At 43.8% G+C, this 17,444-nt stretch overlaps 2 protein-coding genes across 2 annotated transcripts in view; both read right to left on the minus strand.

Annotated features, from left to right (window-relative positions):
* Nucleotides 1-13,347, minus strand: part of LOC119722664 (protein Daple-like) — a 33,240-nt gene extending 19,893 nt beyond the window's left edge. Inside the window, exons 1-11 of the mRNA XM_038192903.1 lie at nucleotides 13,283-13,347; nucleotides 12,751-12,798; nucleotides 11,434-11,507; nucleotides 10,809-10,922; nucleotides 10,230-10,336; nucleotides 8,373-8,480; nucleotides 6,677-6,777; nucleotides 5,494-5,607; nucleotides 5,204-5,330; nucleotides 4,188-4,294; nucleotides 1,014-1,077 (exon numbers count right to left, since the gene is read on the minus strand). Coding sequence (XP_038048831.1) covers nucleotides 1,014-1,077; nucleotides 4,188-4,294; nucleotides 5,204-5,330; nucleotides 5,494-5,607; nucleotides 6,677-6,777; nucleotides 8,373-8,480; nucleotides 10,230-10,336; nucleotides 10,809-10,922; nucleotides 11,434-11,450 — 859 coding nt within the window. The 5' untranslated portion in view covers nucleotides 11,451-11,507; nucleotides 12,751-12,798; nucleotides 13,283-13,347. The remainder of the gene's footprint in view (nucleotides 1-1,013; nucleotides 1,078-4,187; nucleotides 4,295-5,203; nucleotides 5,331-5,493; nucleotides 5,608-6,676; nucleotides 6,778-8,372; nucleotides 8,481-10,229; nucleotides 10,337-10,808; nucleotides 10,923-11,433; nucleotides 11,508-12,750; nucleotides 12,799-13,282) is intronic.
* Nucleotides 12,359-17,378, minus strand: LOC119723190. Its single transcript, XM_038193750.1, has 7 exons — nucleotides 16,958-17,378; nucleotides 15,793-15,992; nucleotides 14,530-14,580; nucleotides 14,339-14,404; nucleotides 13,283-13,351; nucleotides 12,751-12,798; nucleotides 12,359-12,367 (listed from the first exon to the last, which is right to left on the minus strand). The coding sequence occupies exons 2-7, from the start codon at nucleotides 15,958-15,960 to the stop codon at nucleotides 12,359-12,361; spliced, it is 411 nt and encodes a 136-aa protein (XP_038049678.1). The 5' UTR covers nucleotides 15,961-15,992; nucleotides 16,958-17,378.
* Between the last annotated feature and the right edge of the window lie 66 nt (nucleotides 17,379-17,444).

A 17,444-nucleotide genomic window follows, 5' to 3' on the forward strand; every position in this document is an offset into this window, starting at 1 on the left:
ACATTTTATGGCATAAGGCCCTTCTTGTTTTGCAATGACCAAGTGACACGTAACTTCCAACATGTTTTGGAACATTGTCAAGGAAGTGACGACGCGTTCAATGCATTGTAAGATTTGTGGAATGGACCATATGAAGCGTTGCAAGTTGCGACGTCTTAAGCATCAAAACTCAAGTTGCGACGCGTCGCAGTGCGTCATGAAATCCGGTGCAGGTCTCAGAAAAAGAATGAGCGGTTTGTGTTGTAGCGTTTTCAGATTATCAATTCTTAATTATCAATTCGTCTTAATTTTTAGTTAATTATCACACTTTAATTATCAATGTTCCTTTTGACTTTTTTAATGATTAATTCTCCTGAATGCATTACTCATCGTTTTCCTTGTATACACATACACCCACACAGTGCCTATGCAATGTGTAGTCCCTATAATTTTATACAGAGTAAATGACCTTCACTGCCCACACACAAGTCACTGGTCAGTTTCTTAGTACAACCAAGTTACTTTCAAGATCATTGTTTTAAGAAACTATATACTACTCATTCCTAGTCATTTTTCTGAGACTCAAGGAAACCACGATATGACTAAATTTCCCCATTCTTAAGTATTTCTTATTCCCAAGACTTCCTGTTTCCACCAGTATATAAGTCCTGCTCCACTAGCAGTTCTTCATTCTATTCTGTTTTCTGTTTCATTTCTGTTTCAATTCCATTTCTATTCTAGTCTATTTCAGTTCACCCAGTTCTCTTTGTCTCAGTTCACTGTAACCAGTTCAATCAATCAATGTGTATTAAAATATTGTTGTGGAATAAACAGTCACGGTAAACACAGTCCTCAACCAAATTGTGTATCGACCTATCCATTCCCCAACAGTGTTTTTATTATTGTTAACTATCTCTCTTTCTTCACTGTTCCATGTTTATTGGTTAATTACTTTAAAAAAAAAACAGTCGTTAATATTTGTTTCAAGTATAGACAAAAATAGAAGTAGGTTCTTTGAACAAACTGAATCTTACCCTGTACATCTGCAAGTTGTCCTTCCAGGTTTTCAATCACTTGTTTCAGTTTCTCTACTGTGTCCTAAAGATGGCAGCAAGAAAAATAACAATAAAAAAAAGATACAAATATAACATGGTTTGAGGGTTGATAGTCGATATTAGCTCCCATAGGTATTGGAAGTTGACAAACTAGTTCCTGAGGCCAAGCCGAGGGGATCGAGGCAAAGCCGCGGGGATTGAGGCCAAGCCGAGGGGAGGCAAAGCCGCGGGGATTGAGGCCAAGCCGAGGGGAGGCAAAGCCGCGGGGATTGAGGCCAAGCCGGGGGGAGGCAAAGCCGCGGGGATTGAGGCGAAGCCGAGGGGAGGCAAAGCCGCGGGGATTGAGGCGAAGCCGAGGGGAGGCAAAGCCGCGGGGATTGAGGCCAAGCCGAGGGGAGGCAAAGCCGCGGGGATTGAGGCGAAGCCGGGGGGAGGCAAAGCCGCGGGGATTGAGGCGAAGCCGAGGGGAGGCAAAGCCGCGGGGATTGAGGCCAAGCCGAGGGGAGGCAAAGCCGCGGGGATTGAGGCCAAGCCGAGGGGAGGCAAAGCCGCGGGGATTGAGGCCAAGCCGAAGGGAGGCAAAGCCGCGGGGAGGCAAATCCGAGGGGAGGCAAAGCCGCGGGGATTGAGGCCAAGCCGAGGGGAGGCAAAGCCGCGGGGATTGAGGCCAAGCCGAGGGGAGGCAAAGCCGCGGGGATTGAGGCCAAACCGAGGGGAGGCAAAGCCGCGGGGATTGAGGCCAAGCCGAGGGGAGGCAAAGCCGCGGGGATTGAGGCCAAGCCGAGGGGAGGCAAAGCCGCGGGGATTGAGGCCAAGCCGAAGGGAGGCAAAGCCGCGGGGAGGCAAATCCGAGGGGAGGCAAAGCCGCGGGGATTGAGGCCAAGCCGAAGGGGAGGCAAAGCCGCGGGGATTGAGGCCAAGCCGAGGGGAGGCAAAGCCGCGGGGATTGAGGCCAAGCCAAGGGGAGGCAAAGCCGCGGGGATTGAGGCCAAGCCGAGGGGAGGGAAAGCCGCGGGGAGGCAAAGCCAAGGGGAGGCAAAGCCGAGGGGAGGCAAAGCCGCGGGGAGGCAAAGCTGAGGGGAGGCAAAGCGAGGGGAGGCAAAGCCGTGGGGATTGAGGCGAAGCCGAGGGGAGGCAAAGCCGCGGGGATTGAGGCGAAGCCGAGGGGGGGCAAAGCCGCGGGGATTGAGGCGAAGTCGAGGGGAGGCAAAGCCGTGGGGATTGAGGCGAAGCCGAGGGGAGGCAAAGCCGCGGGGATTGAGGCGAAGCTGAGGGGAGGCAAAGCCGCGGGGATTGAGGCCAAGCCGAGGGGAGGCAAAGCCGCGGGGATTGAGGCCAAGCCGAGGGGAGGCAAAGCCGCGGGGATTGAGGCCAAGCCGAGGGGAGGCAAAGCCGCGGGGATTGAGGCCAAGCCGAGGGGAGGCAAAGCCGCGGGGATTGAGGCCAAGCCGAGGGGAGGCAAAGCCGCGGGGATTGAGGCCAAGCCGAGGGGAGGCAAAGCCGCGGGGATTGAGGCCAAGCCGAGGGGAGGCAAAGCCGCGGGGATTGAGGCCAAGCCGAGGGGAGGCAAAGCTGCGGGGATTGAGGCCAAGCCGAGGGGAGACAAAGCCGCGGGGATTGAGGCGAAGCCGAGGGTAGGCAAAGCCGCGGGGATTGAGGCGAAGCCGAGGGGAGGCAAAGCCGCGGGGATTGAGGCGAAGCCGAGGGGAGGCAAAGCCGCGGGGAGGCAAAGCCGAGGGGAGGCAAAGCTGAGGGGAGGCAAAGCCGAGGGGAGGCGATGCTGAGGGGAGGCAAAGCGAGGGGAGGCAAAGCCGCGGGGAGGCAAAGCCGAGGGGAGGCAAAGCTGAGGGGAGGCAAAGCTGAGGGGAGGCGAAGCCGAGGGGAGGCAAAGCTGAGGGGAGGCGAAGCCGAGGGGAGGCAAAGCCGCGGGGATTGAGGCGAAGCCGAGGGGAGGCAAAGCCGCGGGGAGGCAAAGCCGAGGGGAGGCAAAGCTGAGGGGAGGCAAAGCCGAGGGGAGGCGAGGCTGAGGGGAGGCAAAGCGAGGGGAGGCAAAGCCGAGGGGAGGCAAAGCGAGGGGAGGCAAAGCCGCGGGGAGGCAAAGCTGAGGGGAGGCAAAGCCGAGGGGAGGCGAAGCTGAGGGGAGGCAAAGCCGAGGGGAGGCGAAGCCGAGGGGAGGCGAAGCCGAGGGGAGGCGAAGCCGAGGGGAGGCGAAGCCGAGGGGAGGCGAAGCCGAGGGGAGGCAAAGCGAGGGGAGGCAAAGCCGAGGGGAGGCAAAGCTGAGGGGAGGCAAAGCCGAGGGGAGGCAAAGCCGAGGGGAGGCGAGGCTGAGGGGAGGCAAAGCGAGGGGAGGCAAAGCCGAGGGGAGGCGAGGCTGAGGGGAGGCAAAGCGAGGGGAGGCAAAGCCGAGGGGAGGCAAAGCGAGGGGAGGCAAAGCTGAGGGGAGGCAAAGCCGAGGGGAGGCGAAGCTGAGGGGAGGCAAAGCCGAGGGGAGGCAAAGCGAGGGGAGGCAAAGCCGCGGGGAGGCAAAGCTGAGGGGAGGCAAAGCCGAGGGGAGGCAAAGCGAGGGGAGGCAAAGCTGAGGGGAGGCAAAGCCGAGGGGAGGCGAAGCTGAGGGGAGGCAAAGCCGAGGGGAGGCAAAGCGAGGGGAGGCAAAGCCGAGGGGAGGCGAAGCTGAGGGGAGGCAAATATGCCCATGCGATAGTCTACTAGGCAAAGTTGAGGCGAGGCTGAGGGGAGGCAAAGCGAGGGGAGGCAAAGCCGAGGGGAGGCAAAGCGAGGGGAGGCAAAGCTGAGGGGAGGCAAAGCCGAGGGGAGGCGAAGCTGAGGGGAGGCAAAGCCGAGGGGAGGCAAAGCGAGGGGAGGCAAAGCCGAGGGGAGGCGAAGCTGAGGGGAGGCAAATATGCCCATGCGATAGTCTACTAGGCAAAGTAGGCATGCATATTTACCATACGTGAAACTTGCTTGCTAAACAGCAAATCTAGCGGCTGGCACATGATGGTGAATGGACCAGTGAGATTTTGGCTCTCGATGTATGAGGTACAGTAAAAAACAAACAAGTCACATTCTTCATAAACCTCTCCTAGGGAGCTATACTTTAAGAAACTAGTAAAATTCTATTTCATGAAATTGTTTCATTTTATTCGATAGTTTTACCTCAGTGTCATACAGCTTTGCCAGTGTGTGCTCCACTTCTTTGACTAATTCATCCTCCTTGGCTGCAGCTTCTGTCTGCACGGTCTTCATCTCATCTTGTAATCGTGCTGTCGATTAAAAAATGATGTTGTTCTTGAACAAATCGTACTCTTCAACATTAATGCCACTGGAATATGTACATTATTTTTATTTCCCAAACCTGTAGGCCTATGGGCTCCGTGCGCAAGTACCCCCTCAACGGTCAGAAAGGGAGAGTTGAAGGAGACCATTGAGAGGACATTCAAAAGCATTGCCGACAACACCTGATGCTCACAAGACACTATGACTTGAGCCATACACTTTCAGATTAAAACTAGTCGTGCAAACCAGTACGCGCACGCAGTGTGTCTCAAAATTGGACCAAAAGCAGCATCTCTTGTTTAAGCATAGAGCCCATATTTATACATTGAAATACTGTAATCATCTGTCGTCAAACCCATCAGGGATCATGGTGCTAGTGTTCTTGAGCAACATAATTTACTGCAACTGACTCTCTCCACCCAGGAGTGTAATATGGGGAGTCAGGTTGGCGTAGCGGTACTTTCCTCGCCTTCCACCGCCGTGAACAAGGTTCGATTCCTGCCTGAACCAATTGGGTTTTCAGTCCCTGCCTGATTCCGTGTGTTTCCCTAGAATATCGTTCTTGGGTTTTCCTTCCACCTCTAACACTGTTATTTCTTCTCATTGTCTTCTCTCCAAAGGTTCTTCAGGCTTGCGAGCTACAGTGCCTAGGGCGCTTTTGTGGAATCCTCGTGTTTGATTGCCCGAAATAATTAATAATAATAATAATAATAAAAATAATAATGATCAGATGACGATGAGAACAAGTTACAATGATCTCACACTGCTGCATTTAAAACTGATCTCATGGTCACATGGAAACTTGAAAGAACTGTGAAACACTGTTAGACCTTTTTTTGTGAAGTGCTACATAAGCATCGTCATTATTCATTTGAATCATCATCCAAGTCTTTTACCGATTTCCTTTTCTGCCGCTTTGAGAGCAGCCTCCCTTTGTGCCTCTTCCTTTGGGTTAGGCTTCTTGACCGCCTTGGCCTGTTCCACTTTGTGCTTCATATCCTTCAGCTGGTTTTGTAGCTCTTTCTACATGACGAGAGAGAAAGACAAAATAAACAACTTTTACTTGGATGCCTGGCTGACTTCCACGTTGAAATAATCAAAGACAACATAAGTCAAACCACTGTTTAAGTGAAGGTTGCTTGGTTTTGTTCTGCTTTCTATGAAGAATCCAAACATCATCACTTACAATTTTGTGATTTTGTTTTTCAGTGAAGTTCTCCAGCGCTTCAAGCCGCGTCGTCTTCTGAGACAATTCCTTCTCCATTTTCTCATTTGCGTTGGTCAGATGGTTCGTATTGACCTGTCACAAAAACAAAATTGGCCGTGCAAAATGATAAAACAGATGGTGTTCTTAAACAATATAAATGCATCTGAAAAAAAATGTTAAACTTAGAACCTTTATAAATTGTATCAATAAACTGTGCTTCCAGATGTATCAATCTCTCTTGAGCTTATTAAAGAAAAAAATAGTTACAAAGCGTCTCGCTTAAAGACATATAGGATCATTTGCTTTTCATGCATTTTGTTTGTTTCGAATTATTACACCACTCAAAATCCAATGATGAATGTTAAAATCTAACCTGCTGAAGTTTCAGCTCAGTGGATATTACACTTTTCGAGAAAACAGTGAAAAATCATGCACAACCTTTTGATCACGAAACATGATTCTGCCAGTAGAATGCTATATTTCCAAAAATGAGTCAATTGACTGATTGTTGGAAATCACCTACATTTCTTGATTTCTTCAACATGACAGCTAGCCAGACGGAATAATTTCAAGTGGTGGTTTAGTACCAGTACGATCTTCAATCCAAATAAGCTTTGTGATAATAGGTCTCTCTCAAATGACATCATTTCCTACAGACCAGCTATGTGCATCAGCATTTTGAGCATCAACTTGCATAACGCGCATCAGCTGCATCGTATTTCGAACACATTTCGAGCAACAAGCGTGCATGTTTGGAACATTTTCAACACTGCGCAATGCACGCTTGATTGCGTAAAATACGCAGTTGCAGTTCTCCTACAGAGATGGTCTTCTTTGAGAGAGACCTATAATTTGGAAGGTCACTTTGGAGATAAATGCAAATGATCCTATGTCTCTCAGGACAAGCAGACTACATTCCCATTGGCTGGATCTGAATCATTTGACCATTACAGCATCTGGCAATCCATTTTTTTGACCAGTGAAGAAACAATTATTGTATTCTTGCTATGGACCAGAGTTCCCGAAATCTACTGAAGGTTCGACCAGGGTCCCACTAAGAGAGTTTGTCCAGATACCACCCCAACAATGACACTTTTTCCCGTTTGATAATTGACGATTCGTCCCTGACACCTTGACCCTTTTATATCATCTTTTTTATTACCCCCATCTCCAGTATTTGTTCACAAAGCTGCATATTCTCTTCGTTCCGTCGCTCCACCGCAACCGACATGAAGTTGAACTGTTTCAAGGCATTCTTGATCACTGTAACATATAGAAAATAACATAATCATAAAATGTAAACAGTTTGAAGTCATTACAGCCAACCGCTTTAACGTCAGTTTTTCAATTTCATCATCATTAAGGATCAATTTCTTAACATAATACAATCAAACCACCATAATACAATTATATTAAAGCTATAGTCCATCATTTGCAGCTATCCGAAAAGTAACTGGCGTAATTATTGTTGAAAAACATACTTGGTTGAAAGATAGTAAGGGGACTAAACTCCCTGTGAAATTATTCTTTCTGGCAAGCTGTCATTTTGAAGTAATCAACGAAAGAAGGCCTTTCCAACGGTGCTTCTTAAGACGCACAGTTGGAAATTTAAATTAGTAGTTCGTTTTGTTATTCGGCGAAGCGCGCGCAAGCATTGGCATGACGCACACACACGCATGGTTGCTACAATTCGTCGAATCAGTGCGCGACATCGCGTAGCTGCAATCGGCTCAGTGAGAACGTGTCTCGGACGCTGAATTCAGGCCCAATGCAAAACATGATTCAGCAACTTTTGATTTGAAATTGAGATCCTAGAATGCTGTTTTTCTCGGAATATACAGCTGAAGCTGAGCTGAAACTTCATCAGGTTAGTTGTTCAGTACCCTTCTTTAGAGTACGTTTGAGCACTTTTGTTGCTTCAAACGAACAAAATGCACAAATTCCAAATGATGGACTATATCTTTAATATTAAGGTTTTTGGGGGCCTTCCATTTATACTCAGGGATGTCCCGAGTGATTGTCAAAAACAAATATCACAAACTACTCATCTGGGACTCGAACCCACAGCCTCTTACTTACTAGTTCAGACGTCTTTCAGACAATCACTCAGGAAACACCGAGTATACAATGTTCAAAATACGTCGGTGAAGGGCAAACAATTATACATCACCCCGACGGAAAGCTAATGCTTGAAAAAAATATTGTGGTGGATCCAGGGGCAGTAACTGAACTTTTCTCAAATAAGGAAATTGTTCACATGTGAGAGCCCTTCCCCCCCCCCGGCACAGCCTCAGCCCCTCCCCCCCCCCTTCCCCCGGCTGCAAGCTCTCAGGATCCGCCCTTGTCTAAAGGAAGACTGTTTGACAATGTCTATAATAAAGGTCTACTGTTTTTCATGTTTCACCACAGGCAAAGTAGCAGGCGCGGTTCTAGAACCAATATTTTGGGGGGGCTAGCAGGGTGGATCCAGAATTTTTTTCAGGGAGGCATGCTGAAATGTAGACCAGTTATTTTCTCCAGACACTTAGGCCTCCAAAAATCAATAGGTGGGTGGGTGGGGGTGGGGGGGGGGGGGGCTCATGCCATATTTTCAATGGGGAGCGCACTATCTACAAATGCACCCTTGTCACGACTATTTCTTTAGGGGGAGACCATTCGCATGTACATCACAATCCTTCTTTTTGCTAATGCAAAATCTTTTTACGGAATTTATTGTGGGGGGGCTAGACAAAATATTGGGGGGGCTAAAGCCCCCCCAGCCCCCCCGTAGAACCGCGCCTGCAAAGTAGGATTTGCACATCAGTAGAACTGTGAATCTCTTGAATTGGGCAAAACTGATTTTACAAGTGTAGACGTACTGTTTCGGTCGTTGTTGGTTCGAGCCATTCTCATGGTATCTTCCAGAGCTTTCTTGACTTCTTGAGCTGCTGACTTCCAGTTGGCAGCATCGGCCAGAAGCGCTTTCTCTGCAGATGAGAAATTAAATCAAATACAGCTCACTAGGGGCACATCTCAATTCATATCCTGGACGAATTCCAGACAAGTTAAGGACACTGTATCGGGTATAAGTTGCAGGATTTTGAACAACTTCCCCGCAATCTTCCCGCATTGAAGTTATCAGAATAAGTGAGTCAAACAGTTGCTAATGAAAATTCCCCCCGGAACATGTCCGGGACAAATGCAGATTGTTCCGGACAATGTGAATGATTCTACCCGCAACTTGTCCAACTCATCCTACATACAAATTGAGCTGGGCCCTAAAAAGGTATATGTAACTGGGAAATCACAAAAAAAAACAAGGAAATTCCAAGCCCACTTAAGACACTGCAATGTTTGTCAATTATAAATGGCATACAGGGGAAGTGAAAACATGGAAAATCGGCTGATCTGAGGAATTGACTTGGGATTCGACTTGTGGTGGACTTGTGAATTGACTTGCAACACGCTAGTCTGAATTGGTCCAAGTGCGGTTAAGCTTCTGCGGTGTAGAGGTTGCTACATTGTATATCAACAAGATGAATCAAATCTTGTGATTTCTCTTGAGAACTTTGGCATTCAGATCCAAATCCAGACTGGGGCCGTGACCAACGACTGACTTGTGATTTGACATGTGGTTTGATTTGTGATCGGCTTTGATTTGAGTTGCTATTGACTTAGGCCAAAAAAAAAAGTCTCCGGTTTCTCGTATGGAGCTTGTCCAAAAAGTGGTGCGGCGACGCGGCTTTTTTTTTTTTTTTACCCGACTTTTTTGCTTCAAATGTCGGCTGATGACTGCAAATGGTGCCCGACTAAACTTAGTGCAAATATATGGGAGTCCAGAGAGGCCACATAAATCTTATTCTCGATCATAACTCCATCTAAAAACACGTTGAAATTGCGCAGCAGCAGAATTCCAGTCAAACCAGTGAGTTTGGCGGTTTTGAGACATCATCTTTCATTGAAAAAAAACTTTTTCATTTTGCCGACGCGCATGGCTACGGCGACGCGCACGCATACCAGAAACCGGAGATTTTTTTTTTTTGGCCTTATGATTTGATTTGATCCGACTTGTGATTTGACTCCCAGACAGTCAAAGTTTCGGCTCATAGTATGGCGGAACCCAAGCCCATGTGGAGGAAAAGCAACACATGGCCCTGGTATATTACACAAATATTGACTGCTTCAATTGGTGTAGTAAAACTAGCCTCCCGAGGTGATCCATGGAGTGTTCTGTTTCCTCAAGGTGTAGCTGAGGTGGAACGCTCCATGGATCACCGAGGGAGGCTAGTTTTACTACACCAAGAGTTAAAGCAGTCACTTTTTGTTTTATAATGCCTAACCCACAGATTCTGTTTGATTTTAAGAGATAGCTGATGAATTTAACCAAAATCCAATTAAAATGTATTTCTATTTCAATATGAGATTAGTTGAAAAGTTACTGGCAGTTTTCAAAACTACCCCTTCATGAAATGTTTGAACCCAGCTCTGTATAGCTAGCGCATGGGAACAATAATGCACAACACGCATAGCCTTATGCAGTTGCACACATGCAATACCAGTTGCTAACGTTGGTTGCGTAAAGTACTTTTTTCAGCCACTGTAAAGCATATTTGGCCATGCATAGCAAAGAAGTGAATATAGAAAATGCCATGTGACTCGCTCTCGGCCAATCAAAATACAGAATTTGTGGGTGAGGTGTTTATATAATGAAATATGGAATTTTACTGTTTTTTTACCATTGAGAACCTCTTGCGTTTCTTTGGCTTTGGCACGTATCGCAACCTGGCGTTGTGTTGCTAGACTACTGAAGGCTGGCTTCAACTCACTGCCTGCACCACTGGGTCTAAGCAACAAAACACAAAACTAAAATTTAAAAAAGTCCAAATCGTCTGCACATATTAAATTAAAAAAATTCAACTTCTTTTAATATGAAGTCAAATATTGGATGAGAATACAAGTTTATCAGTAATATTGACAAGCAAAGGGGAACATTCAGCCAGAGTTTGCCAAGATGTCACGTTGTATCTATAGGCATAATGTCTTCCACTTATGGAGAACGGGTTGAAACCCATGTTTGTTTAAATCTGAAGCAGCAGCGGTTTTTGGCCTCGTTTTTATATGATTTTCAGGCACTGAATTTTGAGCCAAAATGTAAGTTTGACAGCAAATTGAAGTTCTAGAAGCCTACCAGGTGGTTTGAACTAACCTCTTATTATACAGTGAATCCTACCACAAACAAATAACTGAAAAACTGGGGGGAAAACTGAAAAGGAAGTTTTAAAATGATTCTGAGAAAAAAATGTTATTTAGCTCACTCCAGATTTTCACGCTGAGCTAAGTCATTCATTGCCTCAAAGATCTCCTGTCCAAGATTCTTCAGTTTCTCAACATTTTTCCGGACAAACTTTTTGTTGTCGTTCAGAGCGGCACTGCAAGTAGAACAAGATATTAAAAGATGCAGTTGCTGTACAAGGTGAGTAAAAAAAAAAGGAAACCCAAATGGTAGGATCATTTTTTAAATGAAGTTCTGCATGTGGCACTTTCAGAATCTAGGATATGAAAGCCCTATTCATAAGCTTTCTTTTAGTACAGGAATCATTCAAACCACTCATGTACTTTTCAAGTTACAGAATTTTGAACACCGTTTTAAACTTCTGTCCACGGATCACAAAAAATGTAAATGTTCCTTCAGCAAAACGAAAACAATTCACATCAATAATATGTAATTTGAACAAAAATAAGAGATGCCAAAATCTAATTTGCAGAACAACCACCAACTAAAAAATGACAAAATTTGTAAGTTTAGGTTATATTTTGCAAAACTAAAGGAAAAAGTTCTCCTTTCTCAACTGTCCAGTTGACTCTCATTTTAACAAGAACTAGAATAATAAAATATAATTTGGAATTAAAAACAAATGTGAAATGAAGATAGAATCTCACTTTGCAGTTCGTTCCATTTCAACTTCTTCCTTGTCTCTTTCCTTGAAAAACTCTTCACTCAGTAAATTCTGCTCCTGTTGGATTAATTCAAACATATATTGGTTATTCTATAAATTTAGGGCCGAAAGTGTGACATTTCCCTGTTATCTCGGTACTTTGTAATTTGCCATTCAAGTATCAATATAGGGAATATACAACATTTGCAAACATCGAAAAATAAAACTACCAAGTTTTGGCGAAATACCTTAATAGGATGTTGGTAAATGACAGTCTAAAGCATCCTGTAAAATTATGGCACCTGGTATACTGTCATTTTCAAGAAAAGTGGTATTTTTGTATCAATTTCCAACGCTGATCGGCCGATCAGCGTTGGAAACAACTGGCTTTTTTTCAAATACTGGCCCCAATTGACCATTGCACTTGTTTGCAATCGATTACAAACCTATGAACGGGTACGAGCCAGCTAGACTGGTTCCCTGACCTTACAATTCCCCAATGTATGTAAACTGCTCTGTTTCTTCTTATATGGAGTCAGGGAACCAGACTACAGGAAAATGATCGTTTTTCTTGGTTTTTATAGCATTTTCGAACCCAAAACCTCAAAAAAAGTCAGTGTAACTATATTTGCTATATATTTCCAATCCCCCAATTCCATCCATTTCTGAAAATTACAGCAAAAGCAAATGATGTATATTCCCTTTAAGATTGACTTCATACAATTTTCTATTAGTTGGGGAGGTGGTAGCCTGCTATTCATAATCACTCTTGGAGGATGACTGCATTAAGGAGTGCATCAGAATTATACAATCATAGATTTCAGATGCAACAGGGACAGGACAAAAATTGACCCCAAATTTAATGAATGACCCATATCTAAAGGCATTTCTGAAAATTTTCAGTTGTCCATGACTCATTCAACTTCTCTCTAACTAAGCTGTCAAAACAAAAAATGTATCTACATCTAGGCTTTGGGTCCTTTGGGATGAGAAGATGGGTGAATTGTCCTCGGGAAAAAAAACCCAATTTTGTTTTATCTTTTGGGTTTTTTTTCGTAACTGCTAAAAGCTGGTGCCATCTTTTTTCTCTCCTTACAAAAAAAAATGACCAAAATGTCGCGGGGGGGGGGGGGGGATTTGTCCCCCACCCCCAGTATTTCAAACGATCTCGGCAATGTCCACAACTGGAATACACTATTATGTTTTTAAAAATGATTTTCAGAAATTTTCAATATTAGATAACACTATCACAATTTCCTATGTTATAGTCACCTTCAAGGTTGTACGAAAACAATTCCAAATTTGATAAATGAATGCTCACCAGTGTTGTCTGCACATCAAACAGCCAGTCTCCAACCTCATCAACGAGCTTTTGATTAAAAAAATCCAGTTCATTAATGATATCAAATAACATCTAATGATCAAGTCATTTCTAATAACTTCAAAGTCCAATTATATTTCCAATGCAAGTCATTCCACTTGTCATTCCTGTAAAATTATATGTGTTTGCTATGTGCAACTCCAATTAAGGAGACATTAGAGAAAGTAGAATGCTGAAATGTATGGATTCTTTTAAAAACAAATTTCAAATCTGAATTGTGTCATTGCCAGAGTCATTCCTCTATATCAACCATACCAACTATTTGAACCCATACGACTAAAATGACAAAACTTTTCATGAACTTGTGATGAGCAAATTAAGTTGAAATGATGCGAAAATGATTGATAATGTCTATGAAAAAAATTGTACACATGTTTAAAGTTGGATTTTGCCTTTCACTAAATTTGGTTCTTCATAAATGGGGAATTTTGTACAGAAGGTAAGGAAGTTGTAGGTCATAGTCATAACTTACAGTTTCTCGTCGGATGGAGACCTGGATGAATTCATGAACAGTATCCAAGATGTTCTGCTTGTGTAGCATCTGTAACAAATAGTTGGACAATTCAGTCTCTCTGGTATTCAGCGAAACTACACTTGCATTCACCTAAAATTCTCTCTTTGCTCATTCTCAAAAACTCTTAAAGGTATAGTCCATCATTTGTAATTTGTGCATTTTGTTCGTTTGAAGCAACAAAAGTGTTCAAAATCTAATGAAGGATACTGAACAACTAACCTGATGAAGTTTCAGCTCAGCTTTAGCAGTACATTTCGAGAAAAACAACATTCTAGGATCATGATTTCATATCAAAAGTTGCTGAATCATGTTTTGAATTAGGCCTGAATTCAGCATCCGAGACATGTTCTTACTGAGCCGATTGCAGCTACGCGATGTCGCGCACTGATCCGATGAATTATAGCAACCGCCCACGCGTGTGCGTCCTGCCAACGCTTGCGCGCACTTTGCAGAATAAAAAAGCGAACTACTAATTTGAATTTTCTACGGTGCTTCTTAAGAAGCACCGTTGGAAAGGCCTTCTTTTGTTGATTTCTTCAAAATGACAGCTTGCCAGAAAGAATAATTTCACAGGGAGTTTAGTCCCCTTACTATCTTTCACCCAAGTATGTTTTTCAACAATAATTATGCCAGTTACTTTTTGGATAGCTGCAAATGATGGACGCTGGCTTTAAATGTCATTGTACATTTAGACCTTTATTTATAAATACCTAAGACAGATTACCCATTCCTATTGGTCGAGAACCCGTCACGTGGGTAGTTTTAAATGGTTGATAAAACCACTGACTGGTTTTTTCCAGCACAGCTGCATTCTGTGTCACATTGCGCAGTACGCGCCACCCATGCGCAATTTTCCATATAAGGAGATTTTTTGGTACCACTCGCACGAGGCACATACATCAACATAGATAGAGGGGTGTTTCACAGAACATGAAATGAAACTGTTGAACAAAATCATTTGAAATTTATAATTTTTTGAATTTTTCTTCGTCTTCATCTGAAACTTATCCTTACCTCTTCTCTTCTGGCCTTAGTTTGAAATCCCGGAGGTCGACGCCTTCGCATCTCTTCCTCAATTACCTGCCAGCAGAGAAAAAAATAATCAAGTCATCAAAAACAAACAAACAGAACAAAAAATGCAGAAAATTTGTTCAACATATAAATAATACAGACCATTATAAATTGTGGATAAGTGTTTAACTTACCTCAGATTGGGTTGCATGGATGTTGGTGTTGACACCAAAATGAGCAAGCGCCTGGAAGAGTTGACAAAAGAAATCAAATTTGATTCCATTTGAGATCTATTTTGTATGCAAATTATATTCGAGGCAGCAGTGAATAGACCTTACGTGTCGCGGGCGTCTCAAAGGCTATTTTTTGTTATTTTAAAGATCATGCAATGTCGTTTTTTAAATGCAATACTTGAAAATGCACCTTTGTGTCCCACTTTACCTTATTTTCAATTTTCTTTTGCCATTTGCACATGTTGCAAGGGTATTTTGGTGCCTTTTTGGTTTTTATGCTAATACAAATTTCCATATTCATGAGCAAAAGTGTGATGTCATTTCAGGCAGAAACCCCAATTTTATGAAAGGGTCTATATACAGAATTGCGCCACTTTTCAATGGTGGTTTTTGTGGTGTCAAAAAGAGATTTCACCATGAAAAGGGACGCAATTCTCTAAATAGACCCTTTCATAAAATTGGTCAATGCTCAGTCAACCGTGAATGTAATGACAGAGTGTCATTTTAAAGAGGAGATTCAACCCTAACAGAGCATTTATCTCCTTTGATTCACATGTACCCTGCTTCTGTTCCAATCAGCAATAATATCTCGGTTTCGTTTTTTTTATCCACCCTGTAGTGTGGACTTCCTGCCTCCATGATTGAGACAATCCCAACTGTAGTTGGGACCATCCCAACTGGGACCATCCCAACTGTAGTTGGGACCATCCCAACTGTAGTTGGTACCATCCCAAGGCCGTGTCCGAAACGGGCTTCCAGAGCTAAGGCTACGTCTATTGTCAGCGCGTCCCTGCGTATTTTCAATGGGCACAGACCTAGACCTAGCTCTAGGCAGTTGATTCGGATGCAGCCCAACTGTAGTTGGGACCATCCCAACTGTAGTTGGTACCATCCCAACTGTAGTTGGTACCATCCCAACTGTAGTTGGGACCATCCCAACTGGGACCATCCCAACTGTAGTTGGGACCATCCCAACTGGGACCATCCCAACTGTAGTTGGGACCATCCCAACTGGGACCATCCCAACTGTAGTTGGGACCATCCCAACTGTAGTTGGGACCATCCCAACTGTAGTTGGGACCATCCCAACTGGGACCATCCCAACTGTAGTTGGGACCATCCCAATTGTGGTTGGGGTGATGCTATAGGGGCGAAACAGTTTCATTACCGGAAATAAAAAATTATGACTTTCAGCGATTACTTCCAGTTCCTGTCTGGACTTACAGCTTTGACTCTGTCATGAATAGTGCAGAGTTGCTTGATTGTCCCCTCCTGTGCCCTCATCTGCTTGGCCAAGATCAGATCTTCAAAAACACCGATAACCTGTTCAGGAACTTCAAGGATAATCTCCTCAAGTTCCTGGATTTGCATCTCATCTCGGGAAGAAGACATCTTGATTGATTCAAACAAATTTTACTTCACACCTGTAAAATAGAAAGTAAGTAAAATATGGTAGGCCTAACTCATTAATGTCAAGTCCCGAGTGACATGATTTTTGAAGAAAATGAAGAAAATAAGTTAATACTGAAAAAAAAAAAAGGATTACATTTTTAAGGTATTTTTAACAAACTTCAGATGTTTCTATCTAGGTTAGAGAAGATTTAGGCTTTGCATGGTTGAGTAGCAGTATCGTTTCCGTTTGCTGCAACACCATATGTGGTAATAACTACTGTTGCTCAGTAGTATTAAGTTCTGATTAGAACTTGTCCTGCTTATTATCAACTTTCGAAATGGGCATCCCATTCAAACACTGCCCAATGCTCACAGCAAACTGACACAGCTGAGCGAGCAGGACACAGTATATGGGCATCCCACTCCAACACAATGCCGAACAGATAACCAATCAGCATCCAACACAAGCACTCCAATCCTAACACAGCCTACTAAGGAGCATCTCCAACTCTCCTCAGCCTCCTGACGATGACTAAAGCAGGCTAGTAGAAATGTTGAGACCAAAGACAAGTTCTTTAGACTGGACTGTTCTTATCAGAACTAAAAACTACTTAGCGAAAGTTGATATTAAATAAGCAGGACAAGTTCTTAAATATCTACTGAGCAATGTTCAGTAGTTATTTCCACATGGTGTTACCGCAAACCGAAACGATAGGTTTGAGAAACTACACAACAAAATAAACAGAAAGACAATCACCGCTGATCAAACATTTGTCAAATATAGCACAATGAATTAAATTAGAACACTGCTTCTACATTATTCATGATAGGCCTATGCCAATAAGAAGAATCTGATTAAACCATGGAGGAATAAAAACATATTTCCTCCATGATTTAATTAAACACACTCCAAAAAAGGAAAACCAAAGTTTAAAAATTACATTGACATCCCTACTCTTAGTAAGATTTAAGACAGAACACTACCCAAATCCCTTACCCCTTTCCAACTTTGAGTCATCTTTTGTGGTTAACGTGGGGTCGCTGTGCCAAAATGTAAACAGACACACGTGCGTCGGGCTCTATGGCAAAGTGGCCCGCGAACCATTGTTCCTGTGTGCCACGTGAGTAAACACATTGTGACACCTGACAATAATGACAATAGATAATGGCTAGTCACCACTGCGCACTTTTTGCACCTTGGTCACAACACAACAATGGCACACAACTATGCCAAGAATGTAAACAAACCCCACGTGCGTTTTCAACACGCATGACTTGTTCAAGAAACATGAGGGGTCATGACCACTACATGTATGTATTCTCTGAGGTAATTTCTTTGGCAATTGCGGCCCTAATCAGCCGACTCGTCAATGAAAAGCTTGAGAAATAGTGGTTCGATATAAAAACAAACTAGGATCAACATCATTATATGGGAGGTAACATTTAACAACGGTAATTATGTTTGAGGAAAGTTTTCAAAAGTA

Source organism: Patiria miniata, unplaced genomic scaffold (genome assembly GCF_015706575.1).
Source record: "Patiria miniata isolate m_02_andy unplaced genomic scaffold, ASM1570657v1 HiC_scaffold_16, whole genome shotgun sequence".
Lineage (NCBI taxonomy): Eukaryota > Metazoa > Echinodermata > Asteroidea > Valvatida > Asterinidae > Patiria > Patiria miniata.